Source organism: Cylas formicarius, unplaced genomic scaffold (genome assembly GCF_029955315.1).
Source record: "Cylas formicarius isolate icCylForm1 unplaced genomic scaffold, icCylForm1.1 PGA_scaffold_6__28_contigs__length_40554024, whole genome shotgun sequence".
Lineage (NCBI taxonomy): Eukaryota > Metazoa > Arthropoda > Insecta > Coleoptera > Brentidae > Cylas > Cylas formicarius.
Window position 1 is genome coordinate 36,979,130 of NW_026844347.1, and position 25,095 is coordinate 37,004,224.

Below are 25,095 nucleotides of genomic sequence, written 5' to 3' on the forward strand. Positions count from 1 at the left end.
TAATTGTAGCCATGGTTTTAACAAAAAGTACTGAAAACCGCCAGGGTGGTACTGTACAAAAATAACCAGAAATTAAGGGCGGAAAATATCAAGCTGATCCCACGGTCCCACGTCTGACCTACTTTGCCCCGAGAATCACCTTGTATATGGGTTATTTAGAAACTAGGAGTTTAGTCCGATGATGACACAAGCCATACAGGGTGTAAATGAAATAATATAATTTTGAGAGTGGCTAATACCTCGAAGATTTGGTTATTAATGATTGTCATTCCATCTTACAGCAATGAGGTCTGCTTTGGTGTCACGTTGATCGTTATTACTTTGAATAGAACTTTTTAAATTGTTTCACATCGTGTGGCGAGACAAGAAGCGACGTAACATCTAATTTTAGTGCCAAATTAATTAATAATAATTAAACGCCTTTGAACGCGGAAACTTTATTTATGTGCGTTTAGAACGTGACTTCGTGTCGACTGCATGACTATATCGTGACCACTATTATACCGTGCGTTAGCTAACAAAAAAAAACCGAAGCGGAAATTTGGTGACCAAACAAAGTTCCTAACCCGAAAAATTGAAACCATTTTGGTCTCTTGGTCTTACCTGCAGATGGCGCTTTGGCTGTACGCCGGTCCCTCGGTCACGCTGAGCGCTTGACCCACTTGGGTCTGCGTCAAACCCAAAGAGAGTCTGCGCAGCTTGAAGGCTTTCGCGAAATCTTTGATCTCGTCCAAGTTGATGCCGTCTACGACGTTGCTGCTCGTCTGGTTGATGGTCGGTTGATCTAAACCATAAAACAGGCATTAAACACGCAAATAGATTGCAATGATTATACTCCATGACTTAAAGATCATAAGCTAAGCTTATTCGATAGAAATCAGTGTACACAAGGCGGTGACTTACGAAGTCCCACAGGGTAGTCTGCTCGGTCCAATACTGTTTACTATCGTAATGAAATTATCTACTACATTTAAATACAAATGGTAAAATTATAAGTTTTGCTGACGACGGTGTGATTTTTTATGAGGGAGAAAACTGGCAGCAGTTAAAAATAGAGAAAGATTTTTAACTGTAACAAAACAAAATTTATGCCTTTTACATCATACACAACAGACGAAATTCCAAAGACTGACTCGGAAAAGTATTTGGGAATTAGGCTGGGCAAACATATGAAATTGAACCTGCACTACAAAAATAAAGGTTACTTTTTCAAAGAATCTTCCACAGGCTACTGTAATACTATTTAGAAAACTTAGATTCCTCCTGCGAACTTTCTAACGTTTCGCCAATCATCCTGTTGGCTTCTTCAAAGCTTGACTGAAACTGGCTCGCATTTTACTCCTGTATATTGTTTGAAGGGGGCGGAGGTAAATGAAGGGCATAAAAATCGTCTCGAATGACTGATTCCCATATTGGTGACAGGTAAAGACCTGCTAAGATTGTTAGGTTGCTTAGATTGCTAATTGGTGAACAATTGAACAAATTGATTTTTCGTCCAGTTTCTCCAATGTAAGTTCCTGGTATCTCAAATGGAATTTTGTCTTTGACAGATCGAAGATGTTGGGAGATTTTTGGACAAGTGGTAAATCTGGTTTTGATGTTATATTTCTTCAGAACTGTTGATGTATGGTCAGTGATGTTTTGAATGTAAGGAAGGACAATAGTGGCAAGTGTGGAATTGCTTTGGAGCTCATTGATATTGGAAGGTTGTATTGAAGTATATTTTATGATGGAACGCTTAATATCTTTAATGTGGAAATTATTAGAGAGAAGAGCAGAAGTAAGGTGTTTGATAACCGATGATTTTTGGGCCGGATGATGATGTGACAATGCATTAAGGTGATTTTCTATTGATAAGAATATGTAAGAATGGGAGGTTATTATATTGAATTAGTCATTAGTGTAGTCACAGTTGTGCCATGGAATATTGGGTTGAATATTGAATTGAACAGCTTTATAATTAAAGTAAGTTGTTAAATATATGATAACTATACTCGAAATATGGGATTTTATATATGGCGAAGGCGCCGGTTTGCGTGGATTACCGGCTATACGTGGTTGCCTAAGATATTGCCCGTAATGCTCGTGGATCTTGAAGACGTAACACATTCTCTTAACAAACGTTCGGGCGGATTGGATTGTTTATTGCACATAAATAATTCACGGTCTCGATTTAGGCAACCCGGTCATGGTTAATTAAAAGTACAACGGCGAAGATAATTATCGTTAGAACGTAACGAAAAAAAAAACATTTCCTAATTTATCTAATCGGATCTAAATTAAATTACATAAAGGGCATTAATAATAATTAAATAACAATTCCGTTTTGGGAAATAATAACGCGTTCTCAAATTAATCATTTTTGATCACATTCGCTGCCCCCCTGCCCTCTCACTCCCTCTCTCGCGCGGCAGCACGAATTGTATACTAATTAAGCCAATAGCTTTAAGTGGTTATTACGCTGCTTAAAAGAATTTATTGTACAACAATGCCCGGCGTATTTTTGCGCAATTACCGTAGAATATGTACGGGGTGGCCAGTTTATTATCAGAATCTGTTCAAAACATAAAAAAAAACCTAAACACAAACATTTGTTTGGATTACTTTTAAGTTATTCTATGGCTACATATATAGGTAACAACTTTTTTTTTAAATACAACACGGTGTATATTAAAGCATTATATATATATATATATATATATATATATATATATATATATATATATATATATATATATATATATATATATATATATATATATATATATATATATATATAAATATACCTAGTTCTTACCATTTCAGACATACGAAGTTTGTTAACTATAGAAGAGGATCTACTTTAGCGGCGTCTGTTAATATTAATGAAACAAATAAATACCGGGTGACCAAAAACTAAGAATAAAAATCTGAAAAAAGTGAAGTGATTTTTTTTTAAACAGATACATACCATATTTTTATAATTTTAACAAATATTGTGACTTTATATAAGACTTCCTAAATTCAAAAGGTTGCAGATGTCGAAATATTAGTAAAAAAACATTTTTTCCATTGTAAAAATGATTAAAATGCTTAAAATGATGACGTATGAACTTGGTAGAAAAAAAAAACAATCGAACTCTAAAGAAATGGCATGTTGCTTGAAAATTGTTTATAAATCTTAGAAATTATGTCTGGTAATTAAGTTATTAACATAAAAGTTTCTGAATTTGTATAGTGCCTAAAGGTGGAACAAATTTTATCAGGAATATTTACAAATTTGTTGAAAAATTTCAAACCTACAAGAAGCACTTTTTTAGACACATAATAGAAAAAAAATATATCTTGAGGACTTCTACAAAAAAATTATATAATATAAATAAATATATTTTAATAAAACATCTCTCTCATTTTTATATATTTTTTCTGAATGTTGCAATGTTGCATTTTTAGTTTCTTTTGGATTTTTTTTTACATACTTGAGATCATTTTGTATTGGTAATTCCATTTGAAAAAAAATACTTTTAGTAATTTTTTCATTTAAATTTTTAACCTTACTTTTTGATCACTCAGCACACACAGAAGCTCCTCGCTCGTCCATATCCCGCAATTAAAGTTATTATTGCGCGAGGAGCTTTCAAAAATCGGCGGGCCAAAGAAAAATTTTGTGTTTAAATTAACAAACGTTGCCAATGCATTCCGCTTGTTTTGGGAAAATACGTAAAAGTTGAACCGTAAAATATTATTCCAACAACAACAATCCAGGAAACATGATTATTATTAGTTTCATGAAACATTAAAAAAATAAATTCGGTTAACTCACTTGTAAAAATTCGTCCTTAAAAGTGTCAATATTGTAGTTCAGAATAGAAAGTTTAATAACAATTAATATATCCACCTAATTCTATTACTGTGTTTTTAGTTTCTTCTCCGATTGTATTAAAACCGATTTCATCCAAATTACCGTTAGTTTATTTAGTTATGAATTCATTTAACAAATGCATGGACAAGAAAAGACGAAATTATCAATTGGCCGTGCAGTAAGCGAATTAATTACCCAGAAAATGGTCTAAAAACGACAAAACAATTGAAATGGATCATGAAGTTTTAAGATTGCCTCCTTACCATTGTAAGTGAAGCAAGGCACGTTGATACTACAGTAGTGTCTGCTTAGAAGGCAGCTCTCTAGACAGTTACCAAAGAAAATTGGATAAGCAAATACATACGGGAAATACAATAAAAGAATACTAAGAAAAACAGAATACACATGATATAAAAGTAACACAACCTGTGTTTAATGTAGGCGAAGAATCAGTTTCTAGTAGTAGCAGTTTCAATTTTGACTCTGGCATTTTATTGTTGCCATCACAAATCGTACCGACTATAGTGTCAAATTTAAAAATTCCACAGTTGAACAATACAATAATATCGCGTGGACAGATCTTTCTCGATTTATCAGCATTTCGTATCAACAAACTAAAATCATGATTAACATCCACTGCAGCCGAATTTAGGGAAGTATTACAAACATATTTTTCAACAGATTCTGGATATAAAAGAACAACGAACACTTCTTTGAGGTGCCTCCTTACAACTTTTGTTTAGTTTGAAACACATATAACAACTTCGATGTGATGATGATGACGATGAAATGATAAAACTGCGCCATGGTTCAAAAAATTTTCCAAATACCAAATCAATATTCTTACAATGACAAAGTCGTCACACTTACTGGGTGAATCGATCAGCAGGTCAGCGGTTGAAGTGTCATTGCACCCGGGCGATAACGAACTGGGCGACCTCTTGACACTCTGACCGGAACTCAGGCCCATGCTGGAGGGTATACTGAGGTCCCCGTTACTCGACCCGATCCGATTGGGCACGTTGCCCATCGTGGGGGACGAGTTCCTCGAAATGGACTGGGCCGGGTGGTGTTTGGTCTCTCCGAAATGGTTGTTGCTTAGGGGAGGTCGCGGCGCAGTGCTTTGAGCCGCTGGTGTAGGTAGCATCGTGGGAGGAGTCGATAGGAGGGGTTGAGCGAGGCTATTGAGTAGGGGAGGTTGAGGTTGAGCTGCGGCGGACGCGTGAGGGTTCGTGATTAACTGCGGGAGCGTTTGTAGTAGCTGCTGAGCGGGACTGCTAGTCGAGAGTAGGTGCGACAGGGTGGTGGGGTTGAGGAGGCTCGGGTTGATCGTTCCGTTCGTGGTTGGAACTGAAAATTGAAATACCAAATTGACATCCTCGGCAATAAGACCAGATCAATAATGAATAAGCGTTATTTTTCGATCCAGCGCGATAACATTGGGTTTTCTTATGAAATTAATCAAATAATAATAAAAAAAAAACGTTATCAGATGATATAACCAAAGAGGGTGGGGCAAGGAGGCCCACCTCAATCACTATACCTGCGTTATTGGCCGTGTTGGCAAGCAAGTTGCTCTGGGCAATCGCTTGTAGATTGGCCAACGATGTCTGCATCACTTGCCCGTTGTTTAAAGCTAGATTGACCATCTGGTCGGAACTGTTGACGTGATTGACCGGGATCGTCAGGATCGTTTGCGTGGCCAAACCTTAAATGACATCGTAAAAATCGTTTCGAGGTAAGTCGCATCGCGTAAAGTACCTTGAGAGGTGGGTATGAGCAATTGGGCCCCTTGGATCCCCTGGACCAGCTGTCCGGAGGCTAAAATGAATTGAGGCATGGGTGCCGGTTGTTGCGGTGGGCTCATTAAGGGATTCGACGTCGGCAACGTCGGCGCTGGGGGCGGCTGAGGGTTTAGGGGCGCGATGCCACTCGGCGGAGCTTCTGGTGCCCCTGGTTGACTGCTTCGAGGCGTCGTTACTGCAGAAAGCGCAATAATGACTCCTTTGGTCAGAGGTCTACACTTTTCTCATTTTGTTTTGGTTTTGGTAAGTTTAGTGAAACTTTAATGAACAGGGTGTCCCAGAAAGAACAACGAGGTTCTACGTAATTGGCGAAACGGACGTTACTAAAAATTGACGTTCAATTTTTAGTAAAGCTTAAAATTAAAACTCGTAAATATTCCTTATCTCTAAAAATTTCGTTCGTTTTTACTAGTGCAATATCTAAACGAACGTACATTTCACTGATAACGCCTTGCGTCATATAATTTGGACCGAGGAGTAGATGTTTCATCCAAAAACACACACGATCTGTGAGAATGTGGAGCGGAATATACCCGTCAAAGGTTATAGGGCTCTAGACGATATCTAAATATGCTCGGAAATGGAATACAACCATTAATAGGAAAAGTAAAAATACCGGCTTGTGAACGTGGTCAATTAATATGACAGCAAGATGGCGCTCCGTACCACCGGGGAAACACTGATTTAAATCAAAATTGCAATCTCTGGATAGGACAAAATGGAAACATCTGGGCGCCACCTTGAAGTCCAGATGTTACTCCAATGGACTTTTTTTATGGGGGACAATTAAATATTTGATATTTAAAGAAAAATGCACTACGGCAAATGAACTACAATGCTGTACTAGAGAAGCCGTAGTCCAACTAAATAACACCGATTTTGTTTCCAATGCTATAAACATGTTGAAACCTACTGTAGATTTTCTATTTTGTTTTACCATAGTTTTTACTTTAATTGTTACAGTTACTGTTGTTTGTTGCTTTTATTTCCTAGTGTTACTTGTTTTAAATTTTTAAACTTCTATCATAATTATATATATTATTTTACATCGTTGACGATGTAAAAAATGATGAAGTTTTAATTTCCTTAACCTGTAAATCTCTGTATTACCTTATCTACAAAAAAGATCCATCACCCATTGCAAAAACCCTTAAAATTAATTAAAAAATAAAAATGATATGCTTTTTTGAAATTTTTAAAACCGGTACTTTTTTGCAACATTTTGACAAGAAAATTTTCAAAATCCGTTGAAAAATAATCTCGTGGGCAAGAAAAAACCTGATAAGTAAATATATTTGCATAAAAACAAAATATTACTTAGGTGGCTTTGATTCTACTTATTATCAAGTTGGCATGATTGAAAATTCTGAAAATTTGTACATTTTTATCTGATGATCGATTTGGCCGTCTTATCGACTTCGATTATCATGGAAAGCAATAATCACTTTACAAATGGAGAAAAAGTTAACATGTTTCTGATATACGGGGAACTCTCGACAGCGCCGTGCATTGTATGCAGGTCGGTATCCGGAACGTCGCATTCCTGCACATTCTTTCTTTAGAAAGTTGGAATTGAAAACGAGAAATCCACAAAATAATCGACGTGATAATTTTATTCTGAGTGAAGAAATGGAAATCAATGTTGTGGAATAGGTCAACGTAAATTAAACTGCGCCAGTAAGAGAAGTTGTCCAATATATATTATCATTATCATTATAATCGGGTTTTCCCGTCGTTAGCGAAGATTTGCCTACCTGAAGTGGCACTTATACTCAAATTGAGTGGTGCGTTGGCCATGGTTGAGTTGTTGAGTGAGGTGGTACCCGATAAGCTGGCCATCGTCGACAGATTCGCAGCCAACGAAGCCACCTGCGGTAAGTTCTGCTGGAGATTAGCGAGATTTTGGAGGTTCTGGAGAGTCACGAGGCTCGCCACTGAGTAGGAACACAATGAGGATGAGTAAACAACTTAGGGATTGCGGTATATTAAAAAAAAAGATCACGTACTTGTTCCGTTGAGGTGAGATGCAGGGTGGGGAGGCCCAGGTGACGACATTTTGTTGTCCGACGTCGAGAATTCGTCGTGAGGCCGGACCTGCGCAGGCGGAAGAGGTCGGCCGACGCTGATCGAGAGGTCAGTACAACTGCCAGCATCCTCGGCAGGTTCGGGTGATCCGGTACTGCTTTCGCTGTCGCTTTCCTGCAACATCAAAAAGGAAAACTAGTCGAAACCGAACTACAATGCTTGGAAGGTTGTTCAAAAAATTTGCGGCCACTTTAAAAATTATGTTATTAGTGCAGTTTATTACGTTTAATAAAGATTGCATAAATGTTAAAAAAAGTAGATAGTTTACGAGAGCAAAATGAGCTAAAACAGCCTCTTTTAACTCAACTTCGTCGTTAAACCGCCGTCCACGTAAGTCCTTTTTCAAATATCCAAACAAATACTAGTCGCCGGGGGTCATATCTGGACTATAGGGAGGATGATCTATCTGTTGGAACCCGCACTCTAAAATGGCAGCTTGTGCAACACCAGCAGTGTGGACGGGTGCATTATCGTGCAAAAGACGCACGCCTCTGGTCAGTTTTACACGTATGCAGTCTCACAATTTATGTAATATTGTTGCGTAATATTTACCATTGACAGTGATATTAGTTTTATTAAAATCTATCGAAAGAATTTCTTCACAATCCCGAAAGATCGTGGCCATCACCTTTTTTGATGACTGGCAAACTCTGAATTTTCTAGGAGGTGCTTCACCCTTACGACGCCACTCCATTGATTATTTTTTCGATAGAGGGTCATAATAGAGAACCAGAGTTTCATCTCCTGTCATAATAGTTTCTATCACAGGCTTCGGTTCTGACCCACAGAGTTCCAAAAAAGACCGCGCACACTCGACACGGCGTTGTTTTTGAATAACCGAAAGGTTATGCATACCTAAATGATCATACAGGATCGGACGAACACTTGTATTTGAAAGCTTAGTAATTTCTGAGATTTCCTTGACCTTTAAACGTTGATCACTCAATACCACCTCTTCCGCAATCGCAACAATATCTTCCATTATGACCTCCACTGGTCGACCAGTTCTTGAATCATCTTAAAGGGACTCCTGCCCCATTCGAAAACGTTTTGCCCATTCTTTCACTACAGAATACGAAGGAGAACTTTGGCCGTACACACCATCCAGCCTTTGCTTTTTACAAAACCTCTGGATTCCTCCTGCCTCGGTTTTTGCTTAGTCGAAGAGCCCAGTTTCAGTCAAGCTCTGAAGAAGCAACAGGATGATTGGCGAAACGTTAGCAATCTGGACTAAGCAAAAACCGACGCAAGAGGAATCTAGAAGTTTTGTAAAAAGCATTACAGGAACCTGTGGAAGTTTCTTTGAAAAATCTTTCAGCCTTTCTTTAATAATTTGACATTTCTTTTGTCAAAAACTTTATAACTGCTCTATACTCAATTTGCGCTATTTGCGACATTTTTTCGGACACGTCTTGTTTAAAATGCTGTCAATAAAAAACTATTTGACGCAAGACTTTAATTTTTTTTTCGCAGCCTACTAAGATATATATTTAAAAGGAGACAAAGTTTTATCGTGATACTGGAGCTGCATCTATGTCAGGCCGGTAAATTTTGGCGCTAACCTCGTAAATTAATGAATTCTAAATTTTAATAATACCTAATGAGGTCATTTCCTCGAATCCATTGACGAATCCAAAACACACACATACAACAAAACCATTTTAAGATGCCAACCCGGAGAAAAGAAAACTTAAAGTATTACAATGTTTTAAGGAAATAGCTACATATTGTAAAACTAGTAAATTAAAGTTAAATCATGTGAAACCTTATGTGGTTGAGGTATATACAGGTACAGGAGTCTGGGGTTAAAATTAATAAGAATTTAGACGGAGCATATGGACAGTCTCTGACTATAAATGACCAAAAGAGCTTAAACTCCTCAAAAATTAACCAAATTTTTTTTTCGTTATTATAATTATAAATTCTGATTATTTGTACATTTTTAGCCCTTTGCGTTATACTAGGGGTAAAATGGATAGCTTAAAATTTCTATATTATTGTAATCGAATCATAATTAATTTATTGAAAGTGTTATTTTTTGGATAATTCTGTGGATTTAGCCTAAAATCAGAGGTAAAAAAATAATTACTAATCAGTAACGTTTTTTTTATTAAATAAATAAATATAATTATTAAATATAACATTATTATTATATGTAACATACTTGATGGTTAAAGCCACCAAAAATAATAAAAAGGTTAAGCGGTCCATCTTGCCTCACCCTCCCCTAGCTTTATGAGGTGGCTCTAGAGAGGTGGCTAGACTTTTTGTGTCAAATATGAATGCATTACTTTTTAGACATACGTTCTGCTGAGTCAAAGAGTTTAGAGCATTTATGAAGAATAATTTTTTTATGTTTTTAACAATGTAATTTTATACTTTCCTATTTTTTGTTGTTTGATTTTAACCTGCTTCAGGTCTTTGTTTAATTAATAGTTTCTGGATGTATGTTTGTCCATGTTATTTTATACATTTCGTTTTAATCAAAGTAATTTTGCATTGTTTTGCTTATAACTTGGTTTGTTTATACTACTGTATTTGTTCATGTTGTTTGATGCACTCCTCTTACTTTTTATATAACTTTTCCTTTGATAGTTAGAGTTGAGATTGGTCAATTGGCCAGTTCATAATTGATTAGTCAAAAAGTGTTTTAAATAACTTCTTGCAATTGTAGAGTGTTATCTATCGTTATTTAATAATAATAAGTATTTTATATTAAATTATTATGCATTAGCGATGTCCAATTTACCTATAGTCCTCTTCAAGGAATAATCGAATACGATACTTAATTATTAAAAAAATATATATTTTTTAATTAAACCTTAACTATCACACTGTTTGGATTCTTGAAGGGTGGGCTATAAACAATAATTGATTTTTGCCCCATTGTCTTTCTATTGTCTGTCTAAATCCTTAATTGAAATTCCATTAAATTGTGGACCTCAGCACATCTAAAACATTTAAAATATAGAACAGATTAATTTAAAAATTGGGTATTGAATTTAGAAGAAAAATGCTCGCATACCATCGCATTTTTTAGATATAGGAGTTCAATTTTTTCACTTAACAGGGTTGAAAGTATATATGATTTCGAGCTTTTTGCAGTTGGCGGTTGTGACAATTTGCGTTGTCCATTGCATATTTTTTAAAAGACAATTTTAAAACCTATATAGAATAGGCACCCCTAGTGCTGCATATATGTGCAAAATATGAAGTCGATTGCTTCAAATTTCGGGCACTTATCGTGTTTCATAGCAAGGTCCAAAAAACAGTCGAAAATAGCGAAAAAAAAAAAGCTTATGGGCCTCGTGGAGGGTTAAAAAAGAGGCAAATTTCGATTTTGTAGCTCCAACGGTTCGAAAGTTATTCAGGAAAAATCAAAAGACGAGAATGGAGAATGGACAAACAGATAAAAAAAATGTTTTTTTTTCGACGGTGATAATTTCTGTACCAACTGCGATCCCATACCGTTACCGAGATATAAAATCTTTATACATGCGCAGATACTTTCGAAAATCGATGAAATCGATTCGAAATCGAAAAATCAGGGGAAGACCTCCAATGGTTTGGACTCAACAGGCTCGATGATGATGCTGATTTGTATACATTAAGTGTCATGGTATTATCCATTAGTTCGAATACCAGTGATTTCATTATACTTAACATACATATCACTTAAATAATAATAATTGCCGTCAATAGCCAAGACGATATACTTCGCGACATACCATACCTAATATTTTTGCTTCGAACTCAGTTAGACCCCCGTTCCTACCGGACTTTCCCTCGAAAAATTGAAAAACCACCCTCTCCCGCTAATCCGGTGGCCGGCTCACATATCTCCGAGATTATTAAAAATGTTGAAAAGCATGTACAGCTCTCAAGTCCACTACAATAATAAGATTTCCTCCTCATAGAAACCCAATATTGAATCTGATTATATTTGTACTGGATATATAACCCCCGTGTGGTGGTATGAGGGAGGAGCGCGGCGGGAAACGAGGGGACGAGGAGGCGAGACGGTCATCTTAGAGAGACCGGGCAGCCGGAGTTTAATAGAACTCTATATGTAAGCTATTGATTAAAACGTCTCTCTCTTGCTCTAAATTAGAACGGAATTAGAGGTTATTTTGGCCAGGGACGTGCGCTCGCGGCTTGAATTATTCATGGCGCTCTGATCGGTGGCGATGGGGGCCGAAACTTTTATTAATCGACTGAAATTTTCGAGATTTAGTGACGAATGAGTTAGTTTCTGAGTAATTTGTTCATTTATTGTTTAATAGAAAAAAACATCGTTGTACCCCCCTCCCCCCTATCCAAATAAAGATCTGCAATTATCGCAACAACTTATAATTAATAGAAAAATACATCTGAACTAAAACAAAATTAATCTAAAGGAGTAGGTGCATTAAAGAATATCTTTAATGTTTTTTTTACTACAACGTGAGAAATAGAAACGGAGATAAATAAAGAAAAAAAGTTTTGATTATTGATCAGGTAAGTTCCCTTCAAACAAAACTATAATTAATACATAATGAGTTTTGGAAATCTCAAAAGTGAATTTCAAAAAGGACATGGACATTACATACCAATTACAAAATTATTCAATTCATGTTTTTTTTTTCTTTATTCCAAGCAACGTTGTAGAACTTTTATACCTACTTTACCATCTACTTCCAATTTGTGTTGAGCCTTTTAAAAAATGCTTGTTTAGTCCATTATAAACGAAATGTTTTGAAATACAGCGGGTGAAACAGAATAGGATAATTTATTTCATACTCATTTCATTCAGTTTGACAAAAAACATACTTATATTTAAATTTTGATTTTATTGGGACTATTTTACTTGCCATGTTTGATGGTAATAAAATAACCGTAATTGAGCGTCTATTTAAAACGTATTTTTAACAAATTATCTTTTAATTTATCAAAAATGTTTTTTACATTTTCTCGATTAACGCTCCTGCATTTCAGTAGATATACGAAGCGGTTTCGTTACCCTTTCTCATTTTTTTGACATTTTCATAGAATTTTTATTCAGGAAGTATTTTGACATTATAAATAATAAGTGTTGTAATACGAAAGAATAGTTCGTTGATTTAAAGCCTTTCGAAGAGCACTATTACAATTTTAGTTATATTATATATAATTTAATTCCAAATTTCAAAATAATCTACGGTTTTCATTTTTCAAAAATTAGGCTTACATTGTGAAAATCAGCCTTGCAGGCCGAGATGTTACGTAAATATAGTGAACTGAACAAGATATTTAAATATGTCAGTATTATGTAACAATAAAAGAATACATACGCCCAGCAATAAACCAACATATCTACCGCACATAAAACGACGAAACTCAGATAGCTTTGCAAATCAATAGTACTCCACAGTCCCTACGCCTATGGACCGAGAGGTCCAGGCAGACAGCAATGATCTTTCGGTCCGCTTATCCATCACAGGTCCGCTCTAGTAATGTTATGCATAATCTCCAGACGAGCACGACTCTGGATATTAACGGCGGGCCAAATAATATAAATTCATGCATAATGCACAAACCCGGGGTCTTTTATGATGCTGATAATTTCGCGCACTTGTGCAATGAGGATTCGATTAACAGTTTATTAAACTTCTATTGTGCAGCGGATAATTTGCCAACTTATTTTTCGATTTTGATCGCCGGACCAAAAAGTTTTTTATTTATTGTATTTATGTTTCTGGGTTTTCGGCAACATAGCTTAAAAGTAGTTTTGGAGAATTATTATTCAGAGAACGTTTTGTTTTTATAAGAAATATTAATTGGTCGGCTTTGATGAATTGTTATTACAGAAAATATTTAAAAGCCTTTCAAAAAGCGCTCTTACAATTTAAATAATATTTAAAACTAGTAAATTAAACTTAAATCATATGAAAACTTATGTGGCTGAGGTATATACAGGTACAGGAGTCGGGGGGTTAAAATTAATAAGAATTTAGACGGAGCATATGGACAGTCTCTGACTATAAATGACCAAAAGAGCTTAAACTCCTCAAAAATTAACCAAATTTGTTTTTTTCGTTATTATAATTATAAATTCTGGTTATTTGTAGATTTTTAGCCCTTTGCGTTATACTAGGGGTAAAATGGATAGTTTAAAATTTCTATATTATTGTTATCGAATCATAATTAATTTATTGAAAGTGTTATTTTTTGGATAATTCTGTGGATTTAGCCTAAAGTCAGAGACAGAAAAATAATTACTAATCAGTAACGTTTTTTTTTATTAAATAAATAATTATAATTATTAAATATAACATTATTATTATATGTAACATACTTGATGGTTAAAAGCCACCAAAAATAATAAAAAGGTTAAGCGGTCCATCTTGCCTCACCCTCCCCTAGCTTTATGAGGTGGCTCTAGAGAGGTGGCTAGACTTTTTGTGTCAAATATGAATGACTTTTTAGACATACGTTCTGCGGATTCAAAGAGTTTAGAGCATTTGTGAAGAATAATAACATCTTTTTATGTTTTTAACAATGTAATTTTATACTTTCCTATTTTTTGTTGTTTGATTTTAACCTGCTTCTGGTCTTTGTTTTATTAATAGTTTCTGGATGTATGTTTGTCCATGTTATTTTATACATTTCCTTCTAATCAAAGTAATTTTGCATGGTTTTTGTGATAACTTGGTTTATTTATACTACTGTGTTTGTTCATGTTGTTTGATGGACTCCTCTTACTTTTTATATAACTTTTTCTTTGATAGTTAGAGTTGAGATTGGTCAATTGGCCAGTTCATAATTGATTAGTCAAAGGAGTGTTTTAAATAACTTCTTGGAATTATTATGCGTTTGTGCTGTCCAATTTACCTATAATCCTCTTCAAGGAATATAGGAATACGATACTTAATTATTAAAAAAATATATTTTATTTAATTAAACCTTAACTATCACACTATTTGCACATCTAAAACATTTAAAATATAGAACAAATTAATTTAAAAATTGGGTATTGAATTTGCCCACAATGGAGGTTCAAAAACTTAAAACAACCGTATAGGTACAGGCTTTATATATTATATACAAGAATTCATAAACATATAAATATTATAAAACAATAGAAACATACATACAACTTGGTATAGATGTTCATCCAATTATAAGCAACACAGAGCTTAGTCAGTACTGCGCAAAAACTAACATGGCTTGAACATAGTTGAAAAAATCCATTCTTGGACGTCAGAAATAAGAAAAAGAAATATCAATAAGGCGTATCTACTGTTATTAGAATTTTCAATTTAGGTGATTACGAAGAACGATGTTTAACTGTTCCAAACAATCGAGAAAATATTTATTTTTCGTGATAAAAAATTTAAAAATTTGTTTTAATGTTTATTTGAATTTTTAGGTTTATAACAAAATTTTCCTCTTTGTTTAAAAACCTTTTAAGGATCCTAATTTCAAAATGTATACAACCAAATTGCACTATATTTCACAGATAATATTAAGAGCTATTTTTTTCCCAATTTGTGCTTGAAAAATGGTGGGAAGCGTTTGTTTTCACAGTGTTTATAGAACAGCTAAATTAATATACTTTTTCAAACAAATGTCGTTATTTGTCTCGTTTCTAGTATTGGGATTGTTTTCTTTATACACTCATAAGTAATTATATGCGTGGTAAAAACATTTAAAAATACATGCAAAAATTGCATCGCGTGTACCGAGCTTTAGATTTCATTTTTAAATAATATCAAAATAGCTTCAACCCCACAAAGCAATGTTGCTTTTGGTCAATTTTATCGTTTCACAACGGAACGCTTAAATATCTCCTAAACTGTCAAATCTGGAACGAACTAAATTCAATACCTGAGGATGCAATGCCGTAATGATGTCAGATTTCGCCATGATATTTATAACTTTCATAACCTTTTGCGGATACACCTTTAAATTACTGGCAACAAAAATATAGTGGTAAATCTGTTTTTAGCAATTTTAGAATTCCACATGCTCCAAAAACTCCCAGAGATTGAGTTTTATCGTCCCAGATTTGGAAGTTTTACAGATAATTAAGCGTTCCGGCACTCTTCACTGAAAATGCGGTGTTGCTGGAGATTAGTAATTAATAGAAACAATCTTTTGAAATTATGAGACCTTACTAAATTCGACATGCGCAATTCACTGCAATACGAATAAACCAGGCATTCCATTTAAAATAACAAAATTATGACGTATAACGTAAAAATTGTAAATCTGACAACACTGCTGTTAGCATTTTCGTATTCAACATGTTCAGAAAGTCCCAGATATTGAATTTTATCGTTCCAACTTTGGCAGTTTTACAAAATAATTAAGTGTTCCGGTACTTTTCACTGAAAAAGCGGTGTTGCCGGAGAATTAATAGAAACAAATTTTTGAAATTATTAGACCTTACAAAATTCGACATGAGCAATTCACTGCAATAAAGATAAATAGGGCATTTCATTTAAAATAACAAAATTATCACATAACGTAAAAGTGGTAGATCTGACAACACTGCCGTCATCATTTTCGTATTCCACATGTTCAGAAACTCACAGATATTGAATTTTATCGTTCCAGCTGTTGCAGTTTTACAGATAATTAAGCGTTCCGGCACTCCTTACTGAAAAAGCGGTGTTGCCGGAGAATTAATACAAACAATTTTGAAATTATTAGACCTTACAATTCAGTGCAATATGGATAAATTGGGCATTCCATTTAAGATAACAAAATTATGACGTATACCGTAAAAGCGATAAATTTGACAACACTGCTGTCAGCATTTTTCAATTTGGTATGTTCAAAAACCTCCTGGTATTGAATTTTATCGTTCCAGTTTTGGCAGTTTTGGAGATATATTTGGTACTAAACAAACTTGGCTTCGAAAAGCGTGTAAATAAAATAAAAATTTATCGTTAGGACACAGTCGTTTAACTTCGCCACGTCACAAACGGGCGAGCGGGAGTGGGGAGGCATTATCGTCCAACCGCAACGTCCGAATCCTTCACGGTTCGCAGCGACACGACGATCTAGTCCGAATTTTTGCCACCCTCTATGGTCCTCCGCCGATGCCGTTACTAATTAATCGGTGGGGTCGTGGGATGGAGGGAGGGGGCGACGGGCGTCGAGTCCCTTTTAAATCCTTATCGATTATTCCGTCCGGCCTCAGTGTATTTAATTAGAACAGAATTAGACGCTATTTGTCCAGCCGTAAATTACAAGCTGTGTTATCCTTGCCAATCATGTATAATTTACAGACGCTCTCTGCACTGTGCCATAGTTCCGTTCTCGGTCCGGTAGCATTGAGCCGATTGAATATTTTAGACCCCGACGCGACGACCCGGTCATTACGTCACCGTGGATGTGCATCTTCTTTGCTTTTCACAAAAAGTTGGGCAAAACTACCACGGCCATTCGCCCATTGCCGACGTCCGCCGAGGATTTTTTTGCTGTTGGTCACAGACCAACGCGTAAAAAAAAAACTGTAACCGACATTTGTTCTCAGCTTGCAACTTTACAACAACCTCCTAACGAAAATGAGCCCGAAAGCAACCCCATTATTGTCCTTCCTTGAATTCATAACATCACTGACCACATATCAAAAGTTCTTAAGAAATATAACATTAAAACCAGTTTTACCACTAGTCCAAAAATTCATCAAAGAATAAATTGGAGAAACAGAAAAATAACAACTAGACTAAAAGTTGAAACGAGAGTTGAACTGTTTGTGATACTAAGGTGTAGTATATTTGTCGCCAATGAGCGAGTGTCCTTAGTTGACGAGGCCGACGTTGTTAAAAATAAAAAAAGAAGAAGAACGATTCTTTGATCCTATCAATTTTCAATTTTAATAATGGTATCCAGGAAAAAAACGTTCATTTTTAATTTCGAGTTTTGTGATATAGTACATATTTACTATTTTATAGGAAAAAGACCAAGTCCCCCTCTAAAGGTAATTTGCACCACTTGTGTTTGTACTATTGAAGCTTATAATTATAAGCAAACATATTATATAATAAAAAGCAGAGCAGACGCGCATATGCCTAAGTATCCAACTAAAAAAAATATTCTCCGTTCTCTGTAAACATCAAACTTACTATTAAGATATTTTGATTTTATGAACTTTACTTGTCTTATTTACAGAACTTCAGGATTTGCTGCGTCGGCGGTTGATGTACCGAACTTGGTGAGGTTTCGTCAATCATCCTGTTGGCTTCTTCGGAGGGCTTAAATCAAACTAGATCGCAGTCTAATATCTGGAAGTGGCACGTGTGGGGTTGCTTTCGGACTCATTGTCTTTTGAAGGTGACTCTCCAAATTTGACTCATCAAAAACCTACGCAGGAGGAATTTAGAAGGTTTGTACAAGTTTCTTCGAAAAATTTACTTGTCTTATTTTTTAGAACTTGAAACCTAAAATGAAATTAAAAAAATAATCCACTTTCTTCTTTTTTACTTTGGGCACAGCCACCAGGATCATTCGCCCAGTTAATATATACCAACCAACGGCTAAACTTCTTTACACGACAGAAAATGTTCTAAGGTCGACACGTGCTTGCCACAGATAACGTAATTTGGTTAGTTTCGAACGGCGACGCCGTAAAACGGTACGAATTCAAAGACGTCCGGCAACTTCCCTGTTTAGGCGCCGGTCGAGGCGGGGAAGGGGGCGGCAACCCCTCAACCGCCGTCGCGACGAGGATGGGAAACATTAATATTGCGAAATGAAGCTCATTTGCATTTAAATAAGGTAGCCAGTACGGGCTTGGGTTCTAATTACACTAACTACACAAAGAGCCCTCGCTTGGCCGTTCTGTCGGACTGATCCCCGGGACCACCCGCACCACCCCGCCCCCGCCCCCCGACACCCCTATTGTAATGCGGGGACCGCCGGTGCTGATTATCATTATATGCCCGGGAATAGATTATGGGGGAACTGGACTTAGAGGCCGCGATTTTTCCACGCCCGGTACAGTAGGGGCGGAAAGGTTCTTTTTTTTGAAATTATTCCAGAGTTTCGTCTCGCCAGGGCAGTGGCGTGTATTCACTATTTTCTAATACAACAAGCCAGTGTTACTGCGGCTGCCAGCAGGAACTTGGAAATATACTTAACTGACCCCAATACCAGAAAATTTACCTACTCCTATATAACTCACAGAGGAAAAAGCAAATTGGAAAATAAACATGCGACTGCAAAAAACAATTTTTCAAAGTTGACAAAATGGGAGAAGAAAGAAAGAAGAAAACATGGTGTTCTAAAATATTCGGTGGAGAGACTTGCCCTAAATGCCTTAATATAACCACCAGTTTTCATCAGGCACAAATGAAAATGCATATTTTTTCATATTTAGTAAAAATGCAGGCCCACAATTCTTGTTCTCAAATAAACAGGATATATATCATGAGGGTCTTTCTGCTAGAAAAATTTACCAACGTCAAGCGGCGCTATAAGTAAAAGTACATAGAAAAATTGAACTGAGGTGGCTTTTACTTGATGAAAATCCATTTATCAAAATAAATAGGAACTAAAAGTTCAGATTTCCACGAAATTATATATTTTCACATGACAATTGTTTCGACAACACCGTGTCTTTATCAAATGTAATATTTACAAACTACCTGGTACTATATAAAACGTTAATTATTGTTGTTGCGAGAATTTAAGTTCAATAAAAGAGAGGTATTTAAATCTAACTGATCGCTAGGCAATGCATTTGAATGTCGCATTTTGTTAATCTCCATAGCTTCCAATAAATTTAATTTTCTACTTTTTGTGGCTGTGTGTAATATATCAAAATTGTCCTCAAAAATGTGTTTTTCTGTGTTTAAGTGTGTAGCATAATTAGAATCTAGACTATTGTTTTTAAACGCTCTTATATGTTCGTTAATCGTTTCTTGAAGGATCTACCTGTTTGTCCAATATAAATTTTAGGACAAGATCCACATTTCAACCTGTAGACACCTCATTTTTGCGATTTTGGACATTTCGATTTATTGCTTTTTAAGTATTTTCCTATTGTGTTGTTAGTTCTGAAAGCTATTTTTAAACCACATTTTGACAAATGTTTTGAAACTTTTTCGCTAGGTCCTGCTATGTATGTAATTGTTTTAAATTGTTCGTGTTCTGTATTTGGTTTCGGTTAAATAGAGTATACTGTTGTCTGTATTTGTTTTTTATTTATAATTTTATCTATAATGGACGGATTGTAGCCGTTGTTCAGTGCTATTTGTTTAATGACATTAAGTTCTTTGTGGTAATTTTCTGTTGAGAGTGGCGTATTAAGAAGTCTGTGTATAAAAGAGTTAAATGCAGCCATTTTGTGTGTATAAGGGTGATTGGAGCTGTTATGTATGACTGTGTCCGTGTGTGAAGGTTTATGATATATTGAAGAATCTAATTTGTTTTGCACTTTCGTAATAGTTAAGTCTAAAAAATTAATAGAGTTATCCTGCTCAATTTCCACAGTGAATTTTATACGATTATCTATTGAGTTAATGTAATTTAAAAAAGAATTCAATTGTCTGTCCGTTCCAACAAAGCAAGCAAAGACATCATCCACGTATCTATACCACCATAAAAAACTTTTACCTAACAAAGGACTAAGTGGGTTTCCCATAATCAAACCTTCTTTAGATAAATCTGTCCATTAAATTCAAAATAATTTTGGTCTAAAGATACTATTAAGCAATCTAATAAATCTTGTTTCACCAATGGGTTAACCTGTTTCCGAGTTAAGGTGAAATCTACTAAATCTACCACATCCATAGGTGGAATACTGGGAAATAAGTTTTGTACATCAAAGGACAATAGAGTTGCGTTAGAAGGGATTTTGATATCTTTTTTTTTTTATTGCAAATTTTGGTTTAAAATCTGTGTGGAACTTTAAAATATCTACTAATTTTGTAGAGAGTTTAACTGCTGGAGCTGTTACATAAGACACTACTGGTCTAATGGGCATATCTTGTTTATGTAATTTAACTTAAGAATATAATATGGTTTAAGAAAAACATACTTCAAATTTATGTCATCATTAACTGTTTTCATGTGTATCCCAAATTCGCTGTTCCCAATATATAGAGATTTTAAGAACCATTTAATTTTGTGATTTTGAATGGGATAAACCAACAAATCGAAAAAATATTTTTGTTTTGTTAATAACTTAATTATTCCCTTTTTTTTTAAACTTGTCCTCTAAATTCCACAGGAACGAGGTCCTGAACATAGAAATCGCGTGAATCCTTTTTTAAATTTATTTTCAACAACATAACTAACACATTGCAACATAAAGAAATAGGGCAGCTATTCAATTAGGTGGTGGACAAGTAAGTTTTCTGTCTTCATGGGAAGCAAAAAATGCAACCTGACACGGTGCAAAACGACAAACCATTTACAACTCACTTGGAAAACCATTAGCTTAAAATAATGCCCCGACAAGTTTCAATGACGGAAGAATAATAATTATATTAGCGGCACTAACAAAAATATACGAAAAAGTTCTTTATAATCAAATGTCTACCTATATAATAGATACTAGAATAGTACCAGAAGGTCAGTTTTAAAGTACTGCGAATGCTCTTGTGTCATTGATGATATTGTCCGAGCCACTGACAAAAAACTAATGAGTGCCATAATACTTTTGGAATTTTCGAAGGCATTCGATACGGTGAAACATGGCCTATTGATTTCCAAGCTGAATTTCCATGGGTTTTCCTCTAATTGACGCGAGCTGATTAAATTGTATTTTTCAAATCGATACCAGAAAATATACTGCGAAATTGAAATTTTCTGTGGGGTGCCGCAAGGTTCCATTTTGGGGCCGTTATTTTTTTTTTGATTTACACTTCTGACGTTTTAAAATCTTTAAATTTTTGCAAAGTTCAGGCATATGCCGACTATATTCAACTGAATTGCTGTTTTGATTTTAATAGTAGTATGGATGCAGAGGTATTTATAAATGAAGATCTTTACAGGATTAGTGAACTTTGTCGTGCCCATAATTTAAAGCTAAACCCATCAAAATCGCATTTAATGATATTTGGAAATAAAAATAAAGTTAAGCTACTTAAACAACATATTAATATAATGTTAGATAATATTAAACTTTCCGTTGTCGATTCAGCAAAAAAATTGAGGGCGATCATAGATTGTGATCTAAGATTTCGTGAATATTTAAAAAATATCTTTCAAAAGGCATATTCCTCACTAAAAATCTTATATAGTAACAGGCATCTTTTAAATTTTAGACTAAGGAAACAGTTATGTGAATCACTCGTTCTCTCACATTTTAACTACTGCGATGTAGTGTATGGTTTTTTATTGATAACGAGTGTAAGTGTCGTATTCAAAGATTGCAGAATGCTTGTGTTCGTTTTATTATGGGTCTTCAAAAATCTGCTGCATATCGTCAATTTAATTGGCTTAAAATGGAACAAAAGAGCTCTTCTTTTCAACATATTCGTTATGAAAATTATCCATAATCTCGATTTACCCAGTTTGCTCCTAGGAGTAAGCCCCTCTTACTCCTAGGAGTACTATCTATTTGGTGAATGTAAGATACAGGTACAGACTAACGATCAGAGTGCATTGTTTCGTAGATCTTTCACATACAACGCAATTCGTCTTTATAGTTCTTTGTCACAGGAATTCAGTACCTTAAATTTAAATTCAGTTAAAAAAGGTACAAAGAATATTTGTTACAACTACAGTTTTCCTAATAATGTGTTACTAATTACGTTATTAGCAAGGAATTATATTGAGTTATCAAATTCTTTATCTTCAATCGCATTTTCTGCAGTGTATAGTAGAGTCATGTTGTTCTTCCGATTTTACAGTTATTTTTCATATTTTATTTGTTGTTCATCCGTTTTTTACTTCAATAAATAGTGCGCAATTTATTAATTATATTTTTTGAATTTTGAAGATGCGCATCTAAAGTCTCATTAGAAATCCGCGTGCCGCTTCAACTTTCGGTGACGTGTGAACGCGGCTTTACGTCGTCTCGTCGCGTGGCTGGGAGACGGGGGTGGGGCGGCGCGAACTTTCGCGATTTGCGTTTGAAGTCCACACGCGGCTTTAGCCGGAGAACGTGTATGTGTGCAGGCTTCGGAGTGTGATTGAATTGGCCAGAAATTGTTAATTCGGAACTCCGCATAATGCGAAGGGGGTTCGCTTAATGTTTATTCATGGGAACCCCTTCGGGGACGACGTCGTCCCCCACCCCCGTGCCGCCAGCCGCCGTTTCGCTTTACATCGACGCATCTCTTATGTTAATCACAAGGATATATCGCTAGCTGCGATACATACGGTTTTGGTTGGCTTGAGTTGATATCAAAGAGACAAAAACGTTTTTTTTTATTGTTGCGATGGTAGCTCTTAACACTTTTGATTTTTTGGATGGCTTTAGTAGATAACAGACTTACAAAAGAATTTGGAGCGGATTTTAGAATTATTTTTAGCTACACTCTCTATATCAGCTTTTCTTTATCAATTAATTTCGATGGCATACATCGACATGATAATATATTGATACCGTGGTCCTAACATTTCAAATTCTGGTTGGCTTTAATTGATAATGGCTTTAAAAATGTTTTTTTTTGTGTTACCAGGGTTTTTAAAACTGTTTTTAGCTATACTTCTTATATCAGCTTTCCTCTATCAATTGTTCTGGATGGGATACATCGACATGATGATATTTGGATACCATGTTCTTAACACTTCAAATTTGGGTTGGCTTTAATTAATAATTTCTTTAAAAACGTTTTTTTTTATATTAACGAGGATTTTAGAACCGATTTTAGCTATACTCTCTATATCAGCTTTTCTCTATCAATTGTTTTAGATGACCTACATCGACATGATGATATATTGATACCGTGCTTTTAACACTTCAAATTTGGGTTGGCGTTAATTGATAACGGCTTTAAAAATGATTTTTTTTTCGTTTTATAGGGGATGTTTTCTTTTTCTGTTAACTCTTTTAGATACCACACATCTTCATGAGAAGGCGATCTCAAAATTTTTAGTTTGGTTGTTTTAAGTTGATAACGGGCTTAATTCTAGTTAGTATAACAAAAATTAATTCTAAGTAGTACAGACCGTATAATACTCTCTCTGCAACCGTAGATGCCGGGATACGGCGACAATAACATCAAGGAATTGGTCGTTCAACAATAATTAAATAGAAATACGTCGCCATTTAAATGAAATTTACATCAAAAGTAAAATTTTAGAATACAGGGCACTCTTGACAATTTTAAACTTAAACCAAAGATGAATGAAAAAAAATTATAGTGAGTTGATTTCTATGCACGCAAGTTTAGCACATGTGTGCCGAATTTCATTAAAATATTACAGATGTATAACGTAAAACTCTGTAATACGAACAAAATTTGTTGTGCTATTAGGTCGCCATACAAAGCTATGTATTAATCCACTCTGTATAACGAATTTCTTTATACCGAAAGAAAAAAGGACACACTTAGTGAATACGGCGAGCATGGCGAGCAAGTGAAAAATTTTATCTCTAGATGATAAAGTTGCATTTATTCGGGAGATAGAACGGGGAGAAAAGAAAGGTAATGTGGGACGTCGATACGGACTTACACCGTCGACTGTATCCACGATTTGGAAGTGCAAAGAAAAAATCAATCAAAACTAAGAAAGCCAAAATTTGAAGATCTGAATCGGGCAATGTTGCAGTAGCTCCAATGTACCGCTCTCTGGACCTATCGTAAAACTAAAAACAGAAAAGTTTGCTGAACAGCTTGGCATTATCGATTTCAAGGCTTCGGAAGGATGGTTGGGGAAGTTCAAACGGAGGCATGGAAGATCATGATGTCGACAGAAACATCGCTAAGGATTAGCTCTAGAAAACGTGGCCAAAACTGGCAGACCAACTGGTATTATTTACAAAATGACGCCAGACAAAACTCTTAAATTTCGAAGCGAAGAGTGGGTGGGAAAACTTTGTAAAGAACGTATAACAGTGTTAGTAGCTGCGAATATGAGTGGGAGGGGAAAAAGAAAACTAGTAGTGATTAGAAAATCAACTAACCCACGAAGTTTTAAGAACATCAAGCATTTGCCTTACAAGGCTAACTAGTCTGCATGGATGAAGAGGAGATACGGAAATGGGATACAGAATTAAAGGCGAGGAAAATATTGCTTCTCTTAGATAACTGCCCTGCAAATCCCCATATTCCAATTCTACGGAATATTGAATTGGCATTTCTTGCAATCAAAACAACAAGTGTATTACAGTCGATGGACCAGAGCATAATAAAAAGTTGTAAAAGTGGATACAGGAAAAACATTTTAATGGAAATGATCGAGTCCGAAGACAAAATTTCCATTAATATGCTAGATGCA

The 25,095-nt window shown here is 35.2% G+C and overlaps 1 protein-coding gene across 4 annotated transcripts in view; it reads right to left on the reverse strand.

Moving 5' to 3' along the window:
* LOC132703013 (POU domain, class 6, transcription factor 2) overlaps positions 1 to 25,095 on the reverse strand; it is a 159,132-nt gene that overhangs the window by 3,521 nt on the left and 130,516 nt on the right. For all 4 annotated transcript variants that reach the window (XM_060672016.1, XM_060672015.1, XM_060672014.1 and 1 more), the window contains exons 3-8: positions 7,653 to 7,845; positions 7,401 to 7,580; positions 5,603 to 5,821; positions 5,385 to 5,549; positions 4,712 to 5,191; positions 604 to 784 (exon numbers count right to left, since the gene is read on the reverse strand). In XM_060672016.1, the coding sequence (XP_060527999.1) occupies positions 604 to 784; positions 4,712 to 5,191; positions 5,385 to 5,549; positions 5,603 to 5,821; positions 7,401 to 7,580; positions 7,653 to 7,845 (1,418 nt within the window). The remainder of the gene's footprint in view (positions 1 to 603; positions 785 to 4,711; positions 5,192 to 5,384; positions 5,550 to 5,602; positions 5,822 to 7,400; positions 7,581 to 7,652; positions 7,846 to 25,095) is intronic.